The sequence below is a fragment of the Chiloscyllium plagiosum genome, chromosome 16, assembly GCF_004010195.1.
Source record: "Chiloscyllium plagiosum isolate BGI_BamShark_2017 chromosome 16, ASM401019v2, whole genome shotgun sequence".
Lineage (NCBI taxonomy): Eukaryota > Metazoa > Chordata > Chondrichthyes > Orectolobiformes > Hemiscylliidae > Chiloscyllium > Chiloscyllium plagiosum.
The window spans coordinates 23,657,714-23,677,685 of record NC_057725.1 but is presented as its reverse complement, the minus strand read 5'-3'; the positions used below and the strand labels follow the sequence as shown (position 1 = coordinate 23,677,685).

The 19,972-nt window shown below is 39.1% G+C and overlaps 1 protein-coding gene across 3 annotated transcripts in view; it reads right to left on the bottom strand.

Moving 5' to 3' along the window:
• elp4 (elongator acetyltransferase complex subunit 4) overlaps positions 1-19,972 on the bottom strand; it is a 274,712-nt gene that overhangs the window by 173,365 nt on the left and 81,375 nt on the right. For all 3 annotated transcript variants that reach the window (XM_043705557.1, XM_043705558.1, XM_043705559.1), the window contains one exon: positions 9,171-9,313. In XM_043705557.1, coding sequence (XP_043561492.1) covers positions 9,171-9,313 — 143 coding nt within the window. The remainder of the gene's footprint in view (positions 1-9,170; positions 9,314-19,972) is intronic.

The following is a 19,972-nucleotide window of genomic DNA, read 5'->3' as shown; positions in this document are numbered from 1 at the left end:
GTTCCAGTTCCCTAACGTGGTTTTCGAGGAGCTGAAGTTGGGTGCACTTCCCACAGTTGCAGTCAGCAGGGACGCTTTTGGCGAGCCTTACGTCCCAATCTGCAGGAGAAACATCCAACTGCCCTAACCTCCATTCTCACTATTCTAAATTCCCAACGAGACTACTGAAACTAAAAAAAAAACTAGTCTAGTGTGCACACAAGCATCAACTCCATGACTGAGATGGAAGTTTTGGATTGGAGGCAATATAGATTGAACAGTTTTCTATCTGTTCTGTAGATTACCTCCACCCCTGAGGACAATTTGTTGGAGATGATGTGCAGTATTTCAGTGAGGAAAACGGAGGACGGGCTTGAATGATGCAAGTTGTAATTGGGATATGATTTATGGTGATTGCATTGGTGAGGATGAGGCCTGGATATCTTTGTGGAGTAGGTGAAAAAGGATGATAAATTTACAAGCATACGAAGAAGAAACAACATTAGACTACCTGACCCTCTGAGCCTGCTCTGCCATTCAATAAGACCATGGCTGATCTGATTTCTACCCTAACTATACAATCCTGCGTATCTGATACTCTTTCATTTATGAGTACAGACATTTGCACTTAAGAGTCAAAGACTTTAGTTTGGTTGAAAAAGGCCATATATGATGATTAGTGACACTTATTTTGAACTGGCCATGCAGTAAAGATCATGTCTGTGTACTTCTAGATGGACACAAACTGCATTGTGGTTCTCGAAGGAGCTCCTTGATAATTGGGAGGAGTTACTCAACCACTTTTGTTCAGGAAAGATAAGGGGGGCATTGCAGTACCAGAGAAGGCAGATGTCTCAGCAGGCTCAAGGACAGAGTCAAGTTGGCTGGAGTTACAGAATGAAAAGGATGCTGTTCCAGTACAGTTACAACATTGGAATCTATCTGACAATATGGAAAATTGCCGAGGTATGTCCTGTACACAAAAGGTTGGACACATCCAGTCCGGCCAATTACCACCCACGTCCACTCTCGATCATCCTTAAAGTGATGGAAGGTGTCACCAACAGCAGTATCACACAGTACCTGCTTAGCAATAACCTGCTCAGTGATGCCCAGTTTGGGTTCCACCAGGGCCATTCAGCTACTGACCTCACTGCGCTTTGGTTCAAACATGGATAAGAGAGCTAAATTCCAAAGGTGAGGTGAGAGTGCCAGCCCTTTACATCAAGGCTGCATCTGACTGTGTGCGGCATTAAGGAATCCTGAAATAACTGGAATTAATGAATATCAAGGGGTAAACTCTGCACTGATTTGAGTCATAGCTAATACATAGGAAGATGGTCAAGTTCATTGGATGTCAGCCAACGCAGCTCCAGGGCACCTCTGCAAAAGTTCCTCAAGGTAATGTCCTGGCTCAACCATCTTCAGCTGCTTCATCAATGACCTTGCACAATCATAAGGTCAGAAGTGGGAATGTTTGCTGATGATTGTACAATGTTCAGCACCATTTGTGACTCCTCAAATACTGAAGCAGTCCATGTTCAAATGCATCAAGATTTGGATAATATCCAGGCTTAGGCTGCCAAACAGCAAGTAACATTCACATCACACAAAAGAAAGACAATGAGCATCTCCAGTGAGAGTGAAACTAAACACCATCTTTGACATTCAGTGGTGTTCCCACTATCAACATCTTTGGGATCCCCATCAACCAGAAACTCAAATGGACTCACCATATAAACACAGTGACAATAAGAGCAGTGAGAGGCTAGTAACACAACAGCGAATCACTCCCGATTTGACTCCCTATACAAGCCACAAGTCAGGAACATGATAGAATACTCCCCACTTTTCTGAATGGGTTCAGCTCCAATAATATTCAAGAAGCTTGACACCATTCAGGACAAAGCAGCCCACCCGATTAGCACCACATCCACAAGTATCCACTGCCAACACTCAGTAGCAACAAGATGCACTGTAGAAATTCACCAAGTCACCTTAGACAGCATCTTCTAAACCCCTACCATTTCCACATAGAACAAGGCCAACAAATACCTGGTAATGTTATCACCTGCAAGTCCCCCTCCAAGCTGATCATTATCCTCTCCTAGAAATATATCGCTATTCCTTCACTATCACTGGATCAGAATCCTGGAATTATGGGTCAACCTACAGCATGTGGACTGCAGCAGTTCAAGAAGGCAGCTTACCACCACATTCCCAGGGTAACTGGGGACAGGCAATGTATGCTGGCCACCAGCAACGCCCATGTCCCATGAGTGAATTTAAAAAAAACAATTACATTGTTTGGTGTAGTTTATAAATTACCAACTAGCAGAAAGAACATAAAGGAGAAAATCTACAGGGAAGCTACAGAGGAATGCCAACATGGGCTACTTCAACTATCCAAACATAGATTGAGATACTGGTAATGTAAGGGGCAATGAGGAACAAATATTGCTAAATTCTGTTTGGAGAAGTTTCCTACAGCAGTTGTATCTAGTCTAAAAAGGAAGGATGTATTATTGAACCTGGCCCTTGGAAATAAGGTGGGTCAAGTGGACCAATTATTAATGGGTGGGGAGGAGCAACATTTGGGAGAAAGTGATCATGATATCATGAGATTTAGGATTGTATTGGAGAATGAGGTGCAACAATCCAGAGAAAGAAAAATAATTTGGCAGAGAGCTGCCTTTAACGAACCAAGAACTGAGCTGAGCAGGATTGATTGGATTGCCAGGAAGAACAGGAGCTGAACAATGGGTCACCTTTAAAGAGCACATAGTTCAGGTACAGTCAGGGTATATTCCCTTATTGGAAAAGGTAGGACAAACAAATCCATAGCCGACAGTGTGGTGCTCGAAAAGCACAGCAGGTCAGGCAACATCTGAGGAGCAGGAGAATCAATGTTTTGGGCAACAGCCCTTCATTGGGAAAGGGCTGCAAATCCAAAGTTCACTGGATGAGAAAGGAGGTAGAAATTAACATTAGAAAGAAAGTACCTGCTTTTAAGGTGTAAGACACAAAATGCAATTGAGAATAAACAGAAATACTGAAGGTTTAGGAGGGAGGTGAAAGAGCAAATCAGAGAAGTAAAGAAAAACTATGAGAAGAGACCGGCAGCTAGCATAAAGGGAAATCCAAAAGTCTTCTCTTGGCATATCAACAATAAAACGGTTAAAGGATGAGCAGAGCTGAGCAGAGATCAAAAGGGGGATTTATACCTGGAGGCTGTGAACATAGCTGAGGTGTTAAATGAATACTTTGTATAGGTCTTTGAAAAGAAGAAGATGCTGCCCAGACCATTGTAACAGAGAAAAATCCTTCCAGATACAGAGGTTCTAAAATAAATAAGGAAGAAACCTAGGATAGATTATTGGCACTTAAGACTGACAAGACACGGGACAGGGTCAGATACATTCAAGGAATTTGAAGGAAGTGAGTGAAGAAATTGCAGGGCCCTAGTCTTAATCTTTCAGTTTTCCCTGGGCTCAGGGGAGTTGCGAGAAGATTGGAGAACTGCAAAGACGATTGTTCAAGAAAAGTTATAAAGACAATCCCAACAATTATAGACTAGTTAGTTTAACTTCAGACATGGAGAACTTCTAAAAATAATTATTCTAGCAAAAATTACTAATTATATGGAAAGAAAGTTGGTTGATTAGGCAGAATCAGCATGGATTTCTAAAGAGGAAACTGAACTAATTCCACAGAGGCCGGTATTCCTTCACCTCGTCACTTGTTATTTACTTGTGAAGAGCTCTTGACACTAATCCATCTCCCGCAGAACCAGAGTGCCAGAGTGAACAGGATGTCCAACGTGCTTGTTCTTATCGGTCAGCCAGGGCTTCCAGATTGGTCCAATCAAGGAGTTCATATTAATGAGGTCCACTGGCTGACTTTGTCATAATCACTACAGAAATCTTGTTTAATGGACTTGAAGTTTTTTGAAGAGGAAGCAGAAAAGGGTCAATGAGGGTAACAGTGTTAATGTGATATACAGAGATTTCCAGAAGGCATTTGACACAGTGCAACATGTTTGATGAAAGTTACAGATCATGGTATAAAAGAGACTGTAGCAACATGGATACAAAATTAACTGATAGAATACAGACAATGGTCAATGGATATTTTCAATCTGGAGGAAAGTTTCATGGAATTGCCCATGGGTCACTATTGGAATTCTATATATATATAATATATATATATATTAATGATGTAGATCTTTGTATGCAGAGGACAATTTCAAACAATAAGTTTCCAAAAATTGTGAACTATAGGAGGCCAGTGTGAAAATTCAAAAAGACTTTGATGAGTTGGTGGCGAGAGTGGATAGATGGCAGCTTAAATTCAATGCAGCAAAGTGTGAGGTGATGCACTTTGGCTGGAAGAAAATTGAAAGACAATATAAATTAAGGGTACAATTCTGAAGGGAGTTAAAGAGCAGAGGGATTTGGGTGCATACTGAAGGTAGCAGGGCAGGTGGAGATAATAGTCAAACAAGCATACAGTGCTCTCAACTTCATTAATAGGGGCAGAGGGTACAAGAGCAGGAAGGTGATGTTGAACCTGTTAGACATCAGCTGGAGTATTGCATACAGTTGTAGGTGTCATATTATAGGAAAGATACAAATGCATTGGAGAGTGCAGAAACAATTTATGAGATTGGTTTCTGGCATAAGAAACTTCAGGGATGAGGATAGATTGATGGAGTTGGCACTTTCTCCCCGGAGGAAAGAAGGTTGTGGGGATATTTAATGGAGGTTTTCAAAATCATGAATGGACTGAATAAAATAGACAGGGAGAAGCTGTTCCTGCTTGTAAAAGAATAATGAACAAGAAGTCATAGATTTCTGAATACTTGGAAGTGTATGGTAAAATAAGGCAAAGTTGGCTTGTTTCATCAAGGGGAGCTCATGACTGACAAATCTGCTAGAATTCTTTGAGCAAGTAACAAGCAGATTAGACCAAGGAGAGCCAGTGGATGTTACCTATTTGGACTTCAAGAAGGTCTTTGAGAAGGTGCAGCATAGGAGGCTGCTCAGTAAAATAAGGCCCATGGTGTTATGGGCTGGTGCTGGCATGGATAGAAGCTTGGCTATCTGGCAGAAAGCAGAAAGTGGGGATAAAAGGGTCTTTCTCAGGATGACAGCCGGTGTTCCGCAAGGCTCAGTTCTAGGACCACAATCTTCACTTTACACATTAACAATCTAGATGAAGGAACTGATGGCATTCCGGCTAAGTCGCAGATGATACAAAGATAGGTATAGGGACAAGTAGCATTGAGGAAGCGGGGAGGCTGCAGAAAGCTTTGCACAGGTTAGCAGAGTGGGCAAAGAAATGGCAGATGGAGTACAACGTGGGATAGTGTGAGGTCATGCACCTTGACAGAAAGAATGGAGGCATGGAATATTTTCTAAATGTGGAGAAAATTCATAAGTCTGAAGTGCAAAGAGATTTGGTAGTTCTAGTCCAGGATTCTCTCAAGATAAACTTGCAGGTTGATATGGAAGGCAAATGCAACAATGGTATTTATTTAGAGATGACTTGAATATTAATGCAAAGATGTACTTCTGAGGCTCCACAATGTTCTGGTCAGACCACATTTGGAGTACTGTGTGCAGTTTTGGGCTCCATATCTCAGGAAGGACGTATCGGCCCTGAAGCGTGTTCAGGGGAGCCTCACGAGAATGGTCCCAGGAATGCAAACCTTAACATATGAGGAATATTTGAGGACTCTGGGTCTATACTCGATGGAGTTTAGAAGAATAATTTAATAGAAACTTACAGAATATTGAATGGCCTGGACAGAGTGGATGTTAGAAAGATATCTCCATTGGTAGGAGAGACTAGGAGCTGAGTAAAGGGAAGACCTTTTAGTATGGTAATAAGGAGAAACTTCTTCAGCCAGAGCATGGTGAATCTATAGAATTCACTGCCACAGAAGGCTGTGGAGACCAGGTCATTGAATATATTTAAAGTGGAAATAGATAGGCTCTTGATTACAGGGAGATTAAAGATTATGGGGAGAAAGTGGGAGAATGGGTTTGAGAAAATTATTAGCCAAGATTGAATGGTGGAGCAGACTCAATGGGCTGAATGGCCTAAGTTCTGCTCCTATGTCTTCTAGTCTTAAAGTGATGTCTAAATGAAGCAAGGGTGATGTGAGAAAAAAACATTTTCAGACAGCAAGTAGTTACTAACACACTGCCTAGAAATGTGGTGGAGTTGATAAGCAGGAGGCTAGAGGAGTACAGCAAGCCAGGCAGAATCAGGAGGTGGAGAAGTCCAATGTTTCAGGTATAACCCTTCTTCTGGAGTGGCCTCCTGCTTGTCTATTTTGGATCCAGCATTTGCAGTTTTGTTGCTTCTAGAAATGTGGTGGAGGCAGGTTCAATTGAAGTGTTCAAGAGGGCAATGGATGATTATTTGGATGAAAATTGTTTGCAGGGATAGGAGGAAAAAGGCAGATGTTTGGAACTAGGTAACAGAACAAATGTGCCAAGTGCCGTCCTTCTGTGTCGTAACAATCTGATATTCATTGGCAGGAGGTGGTCGATTGCATCCTTATCACATTCTTTCCTGTTACAGATTTATATGACATACTTTATATTGATCTTTAATTGGATTTTGATAATTGTATTCCAAATGCAAACTTTTTTTGCTGTATTTTTTGCTGACCCTGGAGTCATATTAATTTTCAAGTCTTAAAATGGTGTCACATTGGAAAATAGTTTGAGAATCATTGTTTTTTTGCAGTTAGTCACTGCCAACAATTCTCCCAAAGCTCGTGATGCAGAAGCACATTTTTGGTTCCTGCCATTAATATCATCAATTCTATCTTTCTCACTGTCTGAAAATACACAATCCTAGCACATCATTTATCTCAAGCTACGCTTATGTTCCTGTAGCTTCTTCAGTAAAGTAATGGCTTGTTTTGACTTTCATAAGATTATCAACTAAACCCTTAAATCACACTCTGGTTGTCCCTCTAACAATCTGCTTTCGAAACCCACATTGATGTGTTCCTCAACTCCACTCTTAATTTGTGTTCTCTTCATTGGTCTACCATCCTCTACTGATGCATAATAAGAAATTAACTGCTATTAAGACCTTTTCACACACACAATGTGTGGTAATGCTGTTTCATGAGTGGCAACTTTCACTATGAAGGTGCTGTCGTCAAACCTAAAATGGTCTGTCTAGCACACAAATGATCGATGTGTGAATGAATTTTGGTGCCAGTGTTACGCCAGGTTTGTAGCCCACACGTCTTATAGGTTGGCAGATCATATTAAATCCCTCACTGTTCAAAACAAGCAAAGTACTAAATGTACCTATTCAGTCTGTGCTTGCAAAACTCATAACACTGTCCACAATTAGATAAGATTCTGCAATTTGAAAACATTTGTGGAATAATCTTGAGTGTGCAAAGAATTATGTAGACAATCAAATTAGGATTATCAGTTGAGCTTGCAGTGAAGCATATTTGAAAGTCAGAACACAGATATAAGAACAGAAGTAGGCCATTCATCTCATCAAGTGTGTTCCTTCATTCATGGTTGATCTAATAATCCTCAACTTCATTTTCTTACCTTTAAACCATAACTCTTGATTCCCTTAATTACTTGCTGATGTATTGGAAGCTATATATTTTAATACACAGAGGGAATATGTATCTGTACAGTGTCTGTTTCAACTCAATAAAATACGTTACTCTCATTTGCTGGTACATTTCTCAGGGCAAGGTCTTAACCAATCACAGTCAACTTACATGGCTTAAAATTTAAACAAAGCCTCACAGTTCATGGTCTGTTATTGTTAATTGGTGCAATTGGCGTGACAACACCTCTACCACTCAGATTCCAGGAGCCAACCAATCATCACTCTCCTCTCATACAGCATAAATGTTGGTTTTCTTTTTAAATTAGTACATTTGTGATTTGCCTTCAAGACTGCAAGATGAAAAGCTTCCCACAAAATATGCTTTTTTCAGTAATACTTAAATACTATACAAATGACAATGCATACTTATGTGCAGTGTAATTAAGTATCTTGAGACACTTTATCTAATGTGCTGTATAAATGCAGGCTGTTGGTGTCATGCCTCCTTTGTCACTTAGCTCAACACTACTTACAATGAGGTATAACAAATAGTATAGCTTGAGAAATCATTTGTGCGATGTGGAAGCTACTTGTTAGACCAGCAGCTACTGAAATACAGGTTTCAGAGGACGATTGCTGCATGTCATTAGATGAAATACAAAAAAAGACACTAAGTAAATTAAAAATACTGAATAAGAAATGCGAGACATGCTGATCAGGTTGTACACAAAGTACAATGGAAACTTCAGTAGCAACTTACTTGTTTTCTGTTGCTAATAATGTCTGCCTGCTAATCCCTTCCACCTACTTTTAAGATCTAATGAAATGAGAATTTGCTGATCTTGCAAAACCAATTGGAGAAAGATTCTACAGTGTTAAGCAGCAGATGTGAATTCAGCATACAGGAAATAAATTAAAAGGTCTTATACTGTAAGAATTGACAAGAGATCACAACTTCCCCAGAGCAGAATTATTTCTCAAGTCACACTACATTATATACTTGAAACTAGGCTTTTTCAAATCATCTTTTTCCTGTTTCTATGAATGTTTGCAATTAAAACTTGTTCCTTTTTTTTAAAATGAAGCAACTTGGTGTAGGTTTAATCGTGTTACTGTGCATGCATATCTGCTCAGTCAAGCATGAGTTAAACAGAATATTAATTACCAAATGATAAGAGAAACAGCTGCAGATCATCCCTTATAGAGTAAAACCATGAAATATAGCTATTTATTCACTTCAAAAATAAATCAAATATATAGTTAAATTATTTAATATTTATAATTCAGCACTTTTAATTGGATAAACATTTAAAGTAAGCTACAAGTAACAGTAGTAAGGCTGTATGTAGATAAGTAAACATAAAAATTGTAATCAACATTCTGAATTATTCTACAGAAGGATAGAATATTGTAGAATGAACAAAATATTTTTTGAATCAATAGGGAATACTTGTACAAAACTATTTTAAAATATCAAATGGTGCGGCAACTTCATTTACTGGGTTGACTGAACAGAAATTTGCAGTTTTGTCATTTATGCAATCCATACTTTTTAGGTTCCCCTTGCAATGCACACAGGAACTCACCCACATTCAGTCACTGCTAAATCCAATGGAACTTCATTAGGTAGGAAAAATTCATGGAACTTGACTGATTGTTGGAGCTCGGTACTCATTGTTTTAGATACATTATAATAGTGGCCAAATCTTGAGGAGGATGTCAGGGCTGTCTGTCAAAAGAAGTACACAACTTTAAAGATCTAATTAAAATCACCTAATATATACCAGCACTGGAGTGAGTTTCAGGAAATGTCAATGGGATATTATCAAGAGCCAGACTTGAACCAACAAATTTCTGACTCAAAAAGTTAGTGTGTTACTTTCTGAGCCTCAGTTGAATGGAAACACTGATTGGCATTGTTTCAGTGCTAATTTTTAATATGCTAAATTTTTATATAAGCGTACTGAGATGTCATGGCGCAAATGTCAAATCAGGAACTTACTGCTGGTTTATAGCTCCCTTTCAGAGAGAAACAAAAGTCACCAAAATAATATATAAATATTAATTTAAACTTCTTTTTATGAGAAAATAATATTTTTACTGGAGCTCCCTTAGAGACTTCTTAGCTAAAGGTATGGAAGTACGGAGATTAAGGGGAGTTGATTTCAGTAGATTGTAATACATACTGACAGTCTTATGTTTCCACAGTGGTCGAGACAATGCCAATCAGTGTTTCCATTCTGATAAATGTTAACTGAGGCTCAGAAAGTAACACTCTAACATCTGCGTCAGAAATTTGTAGGTTCAAATCTGGCTCCATAGTGCGTGCAAAATCTTGGCTAATATTACAGTACAGTATTAAAAGACAGTTGCATTATAAAAGGTGTTAAGTCCCTGCTAAAAATGTTGAAATAAAGGGCCTGGTCATTCCCTCAGTGAATGTAAAAGAATGTAAGAACATAAGAAATAGAAGCAGTAGGCCATTTGGCCCATTAAGCCAGCCCTGCCATTCAATAAGATCATGACTGATTTGACCCAGACCTCGACTCTTTTCTGCCAGCTCATCATAGTCCTCAACTCCCTGATATTTTAAAATAAATATATTTACCCCCTTTTTAAATGATCTAGTCTACACAACTCTGAGGTAGAGTTTTCTACATATTTACTACCCTCTGGGAAAAAGAAATTTCCTCACGTCAGTTTTAAATCAGTGTTTATTCTGTAACTATGTAGATTCCCTCACTAGTGGTGATACCCTCTCAAAATTTAGCTTGTAAATTCCCCTCAGTATCTTGTATTTATAAATATGAACATCCCTTATTCTTCCAAACTTAAGAATGAATAAAGGCCTAACTTAGAGTTGTTTTTGATAACGAAACCCCTTCATCCCAGGGATCAGCTCGTAAATCTCTTTTGAACTGCCTTGAATGCCAGTTTATCCTTTATTAAATAAGGAACCAATTTTTTTAAAACAGTTCTCCAGGTGAAGCTCATCAACACCCTGTACAGTTTTAACAATACTTCCTTTTTTAAAAAAATACTCCAATCTCTCAGCAAATAGGGGAAAATTCTATTTAACCTCTTAATTGCTTGCTGCATCTGCATGCCAATTTTGTGTTTCATGCACAAGAACACTCAAATCCCTCTGCATTGCACTTTTATTGCAGTCTTTCCCCATTTAAATGATTGACTTCATTTTGAATATCACTATTAGAACATGTGACCTCATACTTTCCTATATGAAATTCCATCTGCCAAGTTTTCACTTATTCATTCAATCAATGTCCCTTTACAACTTCCTTATGTCCTCATCACAACATGTCCTCCCACCAATTTTCATACTATTAGCAAATTTGGATACGTTACACTCTGCCCATCCAGTCAAGTGACCAACATAGATAGCAAATAGTTGAGGCCCCAGGACTGACCCTTGTGACACTACATTAGTTACATGTATCCAAATGACAAAGACCCATTAGAATTTCACAGTTTTCTGGAAATTAACCAGTCTTTAATTCATGCTAATACCAATACCCGTAATACCCGAGATCTTATCTTGCATCTTTTATGTGGCACTTCATGGTTAATACAGGCATCATAGTATGGCGAATTAAAACATTTTCCACTATATCTTTTATAAAAAATACAAGTGACAATCAATTACTATTTTATTCTACCAATACCCTCTTCTTATCAATTTTGCTTGTTATATCCTCAAAGAACTCTAGCAAATTTATCAAGCTAGATATTCCCCTGTCATAAAACCATGTTGACTTTGTTTTATGGTGTTAGGCTTTTTTAAATGCCTTTTTACTTTATCGTTAATCATGGACTTGAGCATTTTCCCCAAGGACAGATCTAACTGGTCTATAGTTTCCTGCTTTCTGTTTCCCTTCTTAAATAGGGATAGCACTTAAGCAATTCTCCAATCTGCTGGAAGCCACTTGGAATCCAATGAGTTCTGAAATATTTTTAACCAATACGTTACACTATCGCTGTTATCACTTTTTTTAAAATCCATAGATTAAAGTCATCAGGTCTGGTTGACTTCTATGCCTTTAGTCCCATTAGTCTGCCAAACACTTTGTCCCTTCTGATAGACTGTTACAAGATCTTTCCTCTTATTTACACCTTGCTTATTAGTTATCTTCAAAATTATAAATTTGTCCTTCACCATGAATGCAAAATACTGGATTTAAATTAACTGCCATTTTCCTGTTTCCCATTATTATTTTCCCAGTTGCAACTTTCAAGGGTTCCACAATTACTTTAGCGAATCTCTTTCCTTTAATAGACTTACAGTCAGATGCATGGCATGGAAACAGACCCTTCCGTCCAACCTGCCCATGCCGACCAGATATCCTAACCTAATCTAGTCCCATTTGCCAGCACTTGGCCCATATCCCGCTACACTCTTCCTGTTCATATACTCATCCAGATCCTTTTAAGTGCGGTAATTGTACCAGCCTCCACCACTTCCTCTGGCAGCTCATCCATACACGCACCACCGTATGTGAAAAAGTTGTTCCTTAGGTCCCTTTTATATCTTTCCCCTCTCAACCTAAACCTATGGCCTCTGGTCTGGACTCCCCCACCCCAGGGAAAAAGACCTTGTCTATTTATTCTATCCATGCCCCTCATGATTTTATAAACTTCTATAAGCCTCCAGGGAAAAAAGCCCCAGCCTATTCAGCCTCTTCGACAGCTCAAATCCTCCAACCTTGCAACATCCTCGTAAATCTTTTCTGAACTTTTTCAAATTTCACAACATCATTCCAATAGGAAGGAGACTAGAATTGCAATCCCTATTCCAAAAGTGGCCTAACCAAATGTCCTGTACAGCCACGTGACCTCCCAACTCTTATACTCACTGGTCTGACCAATAAATGAAAGCATATCAAAAGCCCACTTTCAAGGAGCTCTGAACCTGCATTCCAAGATCTCTTTGTTCAGCAGCATTCCCTATAAATCCTGCTAAGATTTGCTTTTCCAAAATACTGCATTCCACATTTATCTAAATTAAACTTCATCTGTCACTCCTCAGCCCATTGACTCATCTGGTCAAGATTATGTTGTACTCTGAGGTAACCTTTTTTGCTGTCCACTACTCTTCCAATTTTGGTGTCATCTGCAAATCTACTAAATATACCTATCTTCATATCCAAATCATTTATATAAGTAACAAAAAGCAGTGGACCCAGCATTTGCTGGGACACCACTCCAGGCACAGGCCTCCTGTCTAAAAAGCAATCCTCCATGACCACCTGTTATGTATCCAAATGGCTAGTTCTCCCTGTATTCCAGGAGATCTAACCTTGCTAATCAGTCTCCCATGAGAACCCTTGTCGAACACCTTACTGAAGTCCATATAGAATCAAGTCTACTGCTCTGCCCTCCTCAATCCTCTTTGTTACTTTTTCAAAAAGTCAATCAAGTTGGTGAGACATGCTTTTCCACGCACAAAGCTATGCTAACTATCCCTAATCAATCCTTGCCTTTCCAAATACATGTAAATCCTGTCCCTCCGGATTCCCTTCAACAACTTGCCCAACAACGATGTCAGGCTCACTGGTCCATAGTTCCCTGGCTTTTCCTTATCACCTTTCTTAAATAGTGGCACCATGTTAGCCTACCTCCAGTTTTCCGGCACCCCACCTGGGACTATCGATGATACAAATAACCTGTAGGTGGTCTTCTGGTTTATTTTTATATTTCTTGCCACTTCACTTTAATAGTCAATTTTTTCCCTTTTTATCAGCTTTTTAATCATCCGCTGTTGATTCCTAAAAACAGTCCCAATCCTCTGGCCTACCATTAACTTCATCACTTTGTTTGCCTTAGTTTTTGATTCCTTGATTGCATTTATTAATCCTTCCCATCAAGTTTTTCATACTGACTGGAATAAATTTTTGTTTAGTGTTATGAAATATCTGCTTAAATGTCTCCCATTGCTTATTCTCCGACCTTCCCCTTAGTGATTTTCCCAAGTTGTTTTCAATGTCTCTTTCTTCATATCTCTGTAATTAGACTTATTTAAGTTGAGGGCACTGGTTTGAGACTCGAGTTGCTCATTTGTAAACCGAATTTGAAATTCAAAATTCATCCAAAATTCCATTACAGACCCATGCTTTCCAGCTAGAAAGATCATAAAATGTTCATTTTGAAGTACAGGAAAAAAGTCTCCCTGCTACAATGGCCAATGTTTATCACTGAACACCCTTAATAATAATAAAACAAATTAACAGGTTGGCTGCATCTGGGTGTACAAAGTGGCTGCCATGTTTTCTACATCTCAAACTACTCACTTAATTAAAAACAAACTGTTTGGATATCCTGATGTTGTGGACGGCACTATAAACTGTAAACAGAACTCTATCTATCTAGGTCATCCATTTATAATAAGAGAATGTTTGTGACATGTTGGGCTCAGCTAGGATCCACTAGGTAAAAACAATGACTGCAGATGCTGGAAACCAGATTCTGGATTAGTGGTGCTGGAAGAGCACAGCAGTTCAGGCAGCATCCAAGGAGCTTCGAAATCGGTAAAAACAATGACTGCAGATGCTGGAAAAGCCACTATGTGACTGAATACTGGCAGGTCTTGTTCAGGTTTACATAAGGATAGGGACAGTTTTGTGGTACAGTAGATAATGTCCTTGGAGCCTGAAGATATGGGTTTGAGTCACAAGAGACTTGATGGCCAAACAAGGGGTGTTCACAACACGGCCAAATAATTTGATCGTCAGCTGGCCAACCCTTTCAACTCACACCAATGGAAAGTGGCAAGATCAGGAAAGATTCCTGGTCAGTCACGTGATGGAAGGAATACAAAGACTGAGTTGACTGCAAGATATTTAGGGATGAATTGAAGACTTTCTCAATGAATAATAAGCATAAATTTACAAAACCTAAGATTAATGAGGGGTGATGTATAAATTATAGATTTCAATAATAGCACTTTAATGTTATAAATAATGTTCTGGACACCTTTATATGCATTTGTGTGCTAATTGAAATAGCAGTGGAGTAATATCTGAGAGAAACTGACTAGTTACTATCTTAACACTTTTACAGTTTCATTATGATAACATTAACAATAATATTGTTTGCTTGAAAATTCTTACAGTATAAATATAGAAACAGACTCATACTCTTCGGCAAGATATGCTGTTGTAAATGCATCCTAGGAGAGTGAATTTATTGTTGGAGAAGCACTGAAAACAATTTATACAGGGTCGTCCTTTGGTCTGTATAATCTAGTCTTTATCTGGATTACCCATCACAATGTTTTTATTGCATTCTCTGCTAGAGCTCATCTTTTCATTGTGTACATCCTAGTCTCCTTAACATTTTAGCAAGGCCCTGACTAACTGAACTTTGATCTGATGTCTTCATTCAGGAAAGCACCAGGTAGTCTATTTCAGATGCAAATCCTCACTGAGGCCCCGGTAGTGTTTTCTAAGAAAGCAAAGAGAAGAAACAAGAAATTTCCAGGGTCTACTCAGAGGATCCCAGGGCACACTGGTGTCTTTAATCCACAACGCTGTACGGATTAAGGTGGGGGATAACCTTTTTTTAAGTTCACAAGAAAGAGTATTGCTTCTACAAGCTGGGTGGAGACAGATCTTACTATAATAAAACAGTAAGTAATAAAAGCATGGTCTGTGTCAGAGAATTGTGAATAGGCCTCGTTTTACAAATTCCCAGGCTCAGTGGGAAGCTTGCTAAGGCCTACCTGAACCAACTAAGTGTGAGTAATCTGGCTTAGTTGAATAGCTGGGGGAAAGCTTTTCTTTCCTCAGAAGTTGCAAAGTAGATAAATTTATTATTGGAGGCAACTGCAACTTGTGTTTTTCTCTTCATTGCTTAAGCATGGATAGGCTGGAAGAGAGGAACAGGCAGAAACTGTCAGATAGCAGACTGCTGGCTTTCAGTCTACTGTCTGCTGCTAAATGTTTCTAATTGCAACACTAATGTGTTAGAAATCTCAGATTCAAGATGAACCTAGGCAGAAAATTGATTTCATGCTGTGACAGCTTATATATTGCCCAAAGTACACAAACATGTCATTGAGAAGCTTTTGCATCCTACAATTTTGTTTACAGATGAATTGCAGTTACTTTAGTAATCTTGGAAAATGGCATTTTTTTGGTTTTTAATAGCCCCTGCAGTGTATACTACTAGTGAACAAGCTTTTGTTGGGTCATACAGTTAGTTATCTGCAGGATAACATACAGCACTATTACAACAAATGATAATGAATCGTTCAGTCTCAAGAGCTTGTCTGAGTTTTAAACCGTGACATTGTTGCATAAATCAGGAGCAATCTGTTGAAATAACTGGGGCTTACAAGCATGGAAGATCGAGCTGGTGGGCCTTAAGGGGGCTTTTGAGCCTGCGGTCATTTTATGTCACTTGTATGTTATCTTCACAATGATTAGATTGCGATGACAATGAAGCTGATACATTCTCAAGTGCTTTCTTTACTCATTTAGCACATGGATAAGCAAGTCAATTGCTTGATTCAGTGCTTTCCAATTGACAGATCATACTCTGTCAAATCTTGTTCAACCATATTTGATTTCGTATTGAATTTTGTGTGTCTTCTGGCAGTATTGAGATTTTTGTTGAAATTAATGTAAACACAGAAATACATTTTTCCCTTTTTAACCTATTGTTTGAGCCAGAACTTTCATGTGGTATCATTAAAAATACAAGATAAATGCTTAAGTTCCCGAGAAACAAACTGAGAGATCCACCTGCGCCAAGACACGCAAGTGTATTTATGTGCACCTCTGAAGCGTAGAGAAACAGTAAAGGCAATTACACACGACAGCTGCAAAAACATTGGATTTTGACGGAAACACTCGAGTGATTTAAATTAGTGGTGGGTTGGACAATGATCATTATAAATTCACGGAAGGTAAGTGCAATATGCATAACTTCAGGTTCCTCTTTTTATGTATTCTACTGTGCTACGTAATCTCTGAGACCTTGCGTCAAAGTTAACAAAATTAGAAACACAGAATTCACCTTTCGCCTTCTTACAATTTATTTTCTTTTTCTGGTAACATCATGGGCAAGGTGCTGTATGTGTGTTTTTTTTAAAAGAGGCTGGCTGATTTATTTAAGTACTCAAGCCCTTTAATTTTTTTCTTGCATGGCTGTGCACACACATAAACTTGTGTCATCTTGTGCATCAGAATCCATCATATTGTTGTCCGGCTACAGGACCTATAGGGAACACTGATCATGAGTGTCCATTCTAATGATGTGAACAGAGATGGTGAATGGAAAGATGAACTCTTTCCTTTAATGTCACCTTAGCTGGAGTTCTGCACATATGTCATTCCCAGTATAAAGCACCACTATGAGGCACTACTGAGATGCTTAGAAACATGTAAGAATTTCTCCTTAAAACCTTAAGGATTATGTGACAATTCAGTCGAAAACATTTCTCCATTCAGTCATTAACTTCATTCAGTCATTTACCCACTTTGAAATTGCCGGAAATCTTATGACTACCCAGTATCCTTTGAGTGCTCAAGTGGACAGTGTATCGGAGTTAGTTTTAAAAAAATCTATTTAGTTAGTTATGAACTTGAATGCAGCATTTTACTTTATTCTGTAGCATAGCAGTGTATTAACAGGTCTGAATAAACTGGATTATTTGGTCGGTAAAGATTTTTTTTTATGGTAATACATCAAGAAACCAAAAGCTATTTACATTTGAATAGAGCTTGTCGAAGCAGCACTCCTCTGCTAAATATGTACCAGTAACTTCACACTGTGAAATGGACTACAGCCAAAGCAGAGCAGAGATGTGATGTGACCTCGGGGACAAATTACAAGTTTGCCTCATAAATACTATAATAAAAAAAAGTCTTTTTATCCTGAATTTTTCACATTTGTATTAGATCGGCTTTTTTTTTAAGCCAGCATCTAGAAATTGGATGCATAATGGCTTCTGATATCTTGATCTATGATCTTGAAAGCTTGCTTATCAATCGTATAATCTAGTTTATTTAGCCTTATTAACACAACAATGCACTGTAAAGGGAAATTAAATGATGAATTCAAATATATGGAATACATTAACCTCTAACATTGATTCATTTTTTCCCCAGCAGTAACAGGAGTTGGTTCCATTGATTGTTGCCACACAAAAGTTAGAAAGAAAGACATTGGCATACATTTATTTGCCTCTCTCTCAACTGTTCTTCAAAAGAGATTTAAGACTGTAGAATACGGATTTCCTTTCAGACTGCCACCAACTGAACTGAAATATTCATCTTATAAGAATTAGTAACTTTAAAATAATTACACAATTCCTTTGTCAATGCAGCTGGCAGGTGCAATCAAAGAATTTTCATTCGTGCAGGTCTGATCACTTGCACCATGGTGTATTCTTCTTTAAACAACTTTTTAAAATAAATGGGAACTTGGTGCTCAAGAAAAATAAGTAGAGCTCTACATCGCAGTCTGCATGACTCAGTAACCCAAACCTTAAATATAGGTCAGAAGATTCAAGGTTCAAATACCTAGTCAATGTCAAATTAGCTGATCATTTTATATATTTATTTGTGGGATGTTAGTGTTTCAAAATGCTTTTTTTTCTGTCCATACTCAAATGCTCTCGAGAAGCTGGTAGTGAGTCATGTTTCTGAATCATAGAGTCAGAGATGTACATCATGGAAACAGACCCGTCGGTCCAACCCGTCCATGCCGACCAGATATCCCAACCCAATCTAGTCCCACCTGCCAGCACCCGGCCCATATCCCTCCAAATCCTTCCTATTCATATACCCATCCAAATGCCTTTTAAATGTTGCAATTGTAACAGCCTCCACCACATCCTCTGGCAGCTCATTCCATACACGTACCACCCTCTGCATGAAAAGGTTGCCCCTTAGGTCTCTTTTATATCTTTCCCCTCTCACCCTAAACCTATGCCCTCTAGTTCTGGACTCCCCGACCCCAGGGAAAAGACTTTGCCTATTTATCCTATCCATGCCACTCATAATTTTGTAAACCTCCGACGCTCCAGGGAAAACAGCCCCAGCCTGTTCAGCCTCTCCCTGCAGCTCAGATCCTCCAACCCTGGCAACATACTTGCAAGTCTTTTCTGAACCCTTTCAAGTTTCACAACTTTCCGATAGGAAGGAGACCAGAATTGCACGCAATATTCCAACAGTGGCCTAACCAATGTCCTGTACAGCCGCAACACGACCTCCCAACTCCTGTACTCAATACTCTGACCAATAAAGGAAAGCATACCAAACGCCTTCTTCATTATCCTATCCACCTGTGACTCCACTTTCAAGGAGCTATGAATCTGCACTCCAAGGTCTCTTTGATCAGCAACACTCCCCTTAAGACCTTACCATTAAGTGTATAAGTCCTGCTAAGATTTACTTTCCCAAAATGCAGCACTTCGCATTTATCTGAATTAAACTCCATCCGACACTTCTCAGCCCATTAGCCCATCTGGTCTAGATCCTGTTGTAATCTGAGGTAATCATCTTCGCTGTCCACTACACCTCCAATTTTGGTGTCATCTGCAAACTTACTAACTGTACCTCTTATGCTCGCATCCAAATCATTTATGTTAAATGACCAAAAGTAGAAGGGTCCAGCACCGATCCTTGTGGCACTCCACTGGTCACAGGCCTCCAGTCTGAAAAATAACCCTCCACCACCACCCTCTGTCTTCTACCTTTGAGCACGTTCTGTATCCAAATGGTTAGTTCTCCCTGTATTCCCATGATATCTAACCTTGCTAATCAGTGTTCCATGGGGAACCTTGTCGAATACCTTACTGAAGTCCATATAGATCACATCTACCTGCTCTGCCCTCATCAATCTTCTTTGTTATTTCATCAAAAAACTCAATCAAGTTTGTGAGATATGATTTCCCACTCACAAAGCCATGTTGACTATCCCGAATCAGTCCTTGCCTTTCCAAATACATGTATATCCTGTCCCTCAGGATTCCCTCCAACAACTTGCCCACCATCGAGGTCAGGCTCACCGGTCTATAGTTACCTGGCTTGTCCTTACCACCCTTCTTAAACAGTGGCACCACGTTTGCCAACCTCCAGTCTTCCGGCACCTCACCTGTGACTATCGATGATACAAATATCTCAGCAAGAGGCCCAGCAATCACTTCTCTAGATTCCCACAGAGCTCTCAGGTACACCTGATCAGGTCCTGGGGATTTATCCACCTTTAACCATTTCAAGACATCCAGCACTTCCTCCTCTGTAATCTGGACATTTTGCAAGATGTCACCATCTATTTCCCTACAGCCTATATCTTCCATATCCTTTTCCACAGTAAACACTGATGCAAAATACTTATTTAGTATCTCCCCCATTTTCTGTAGCTC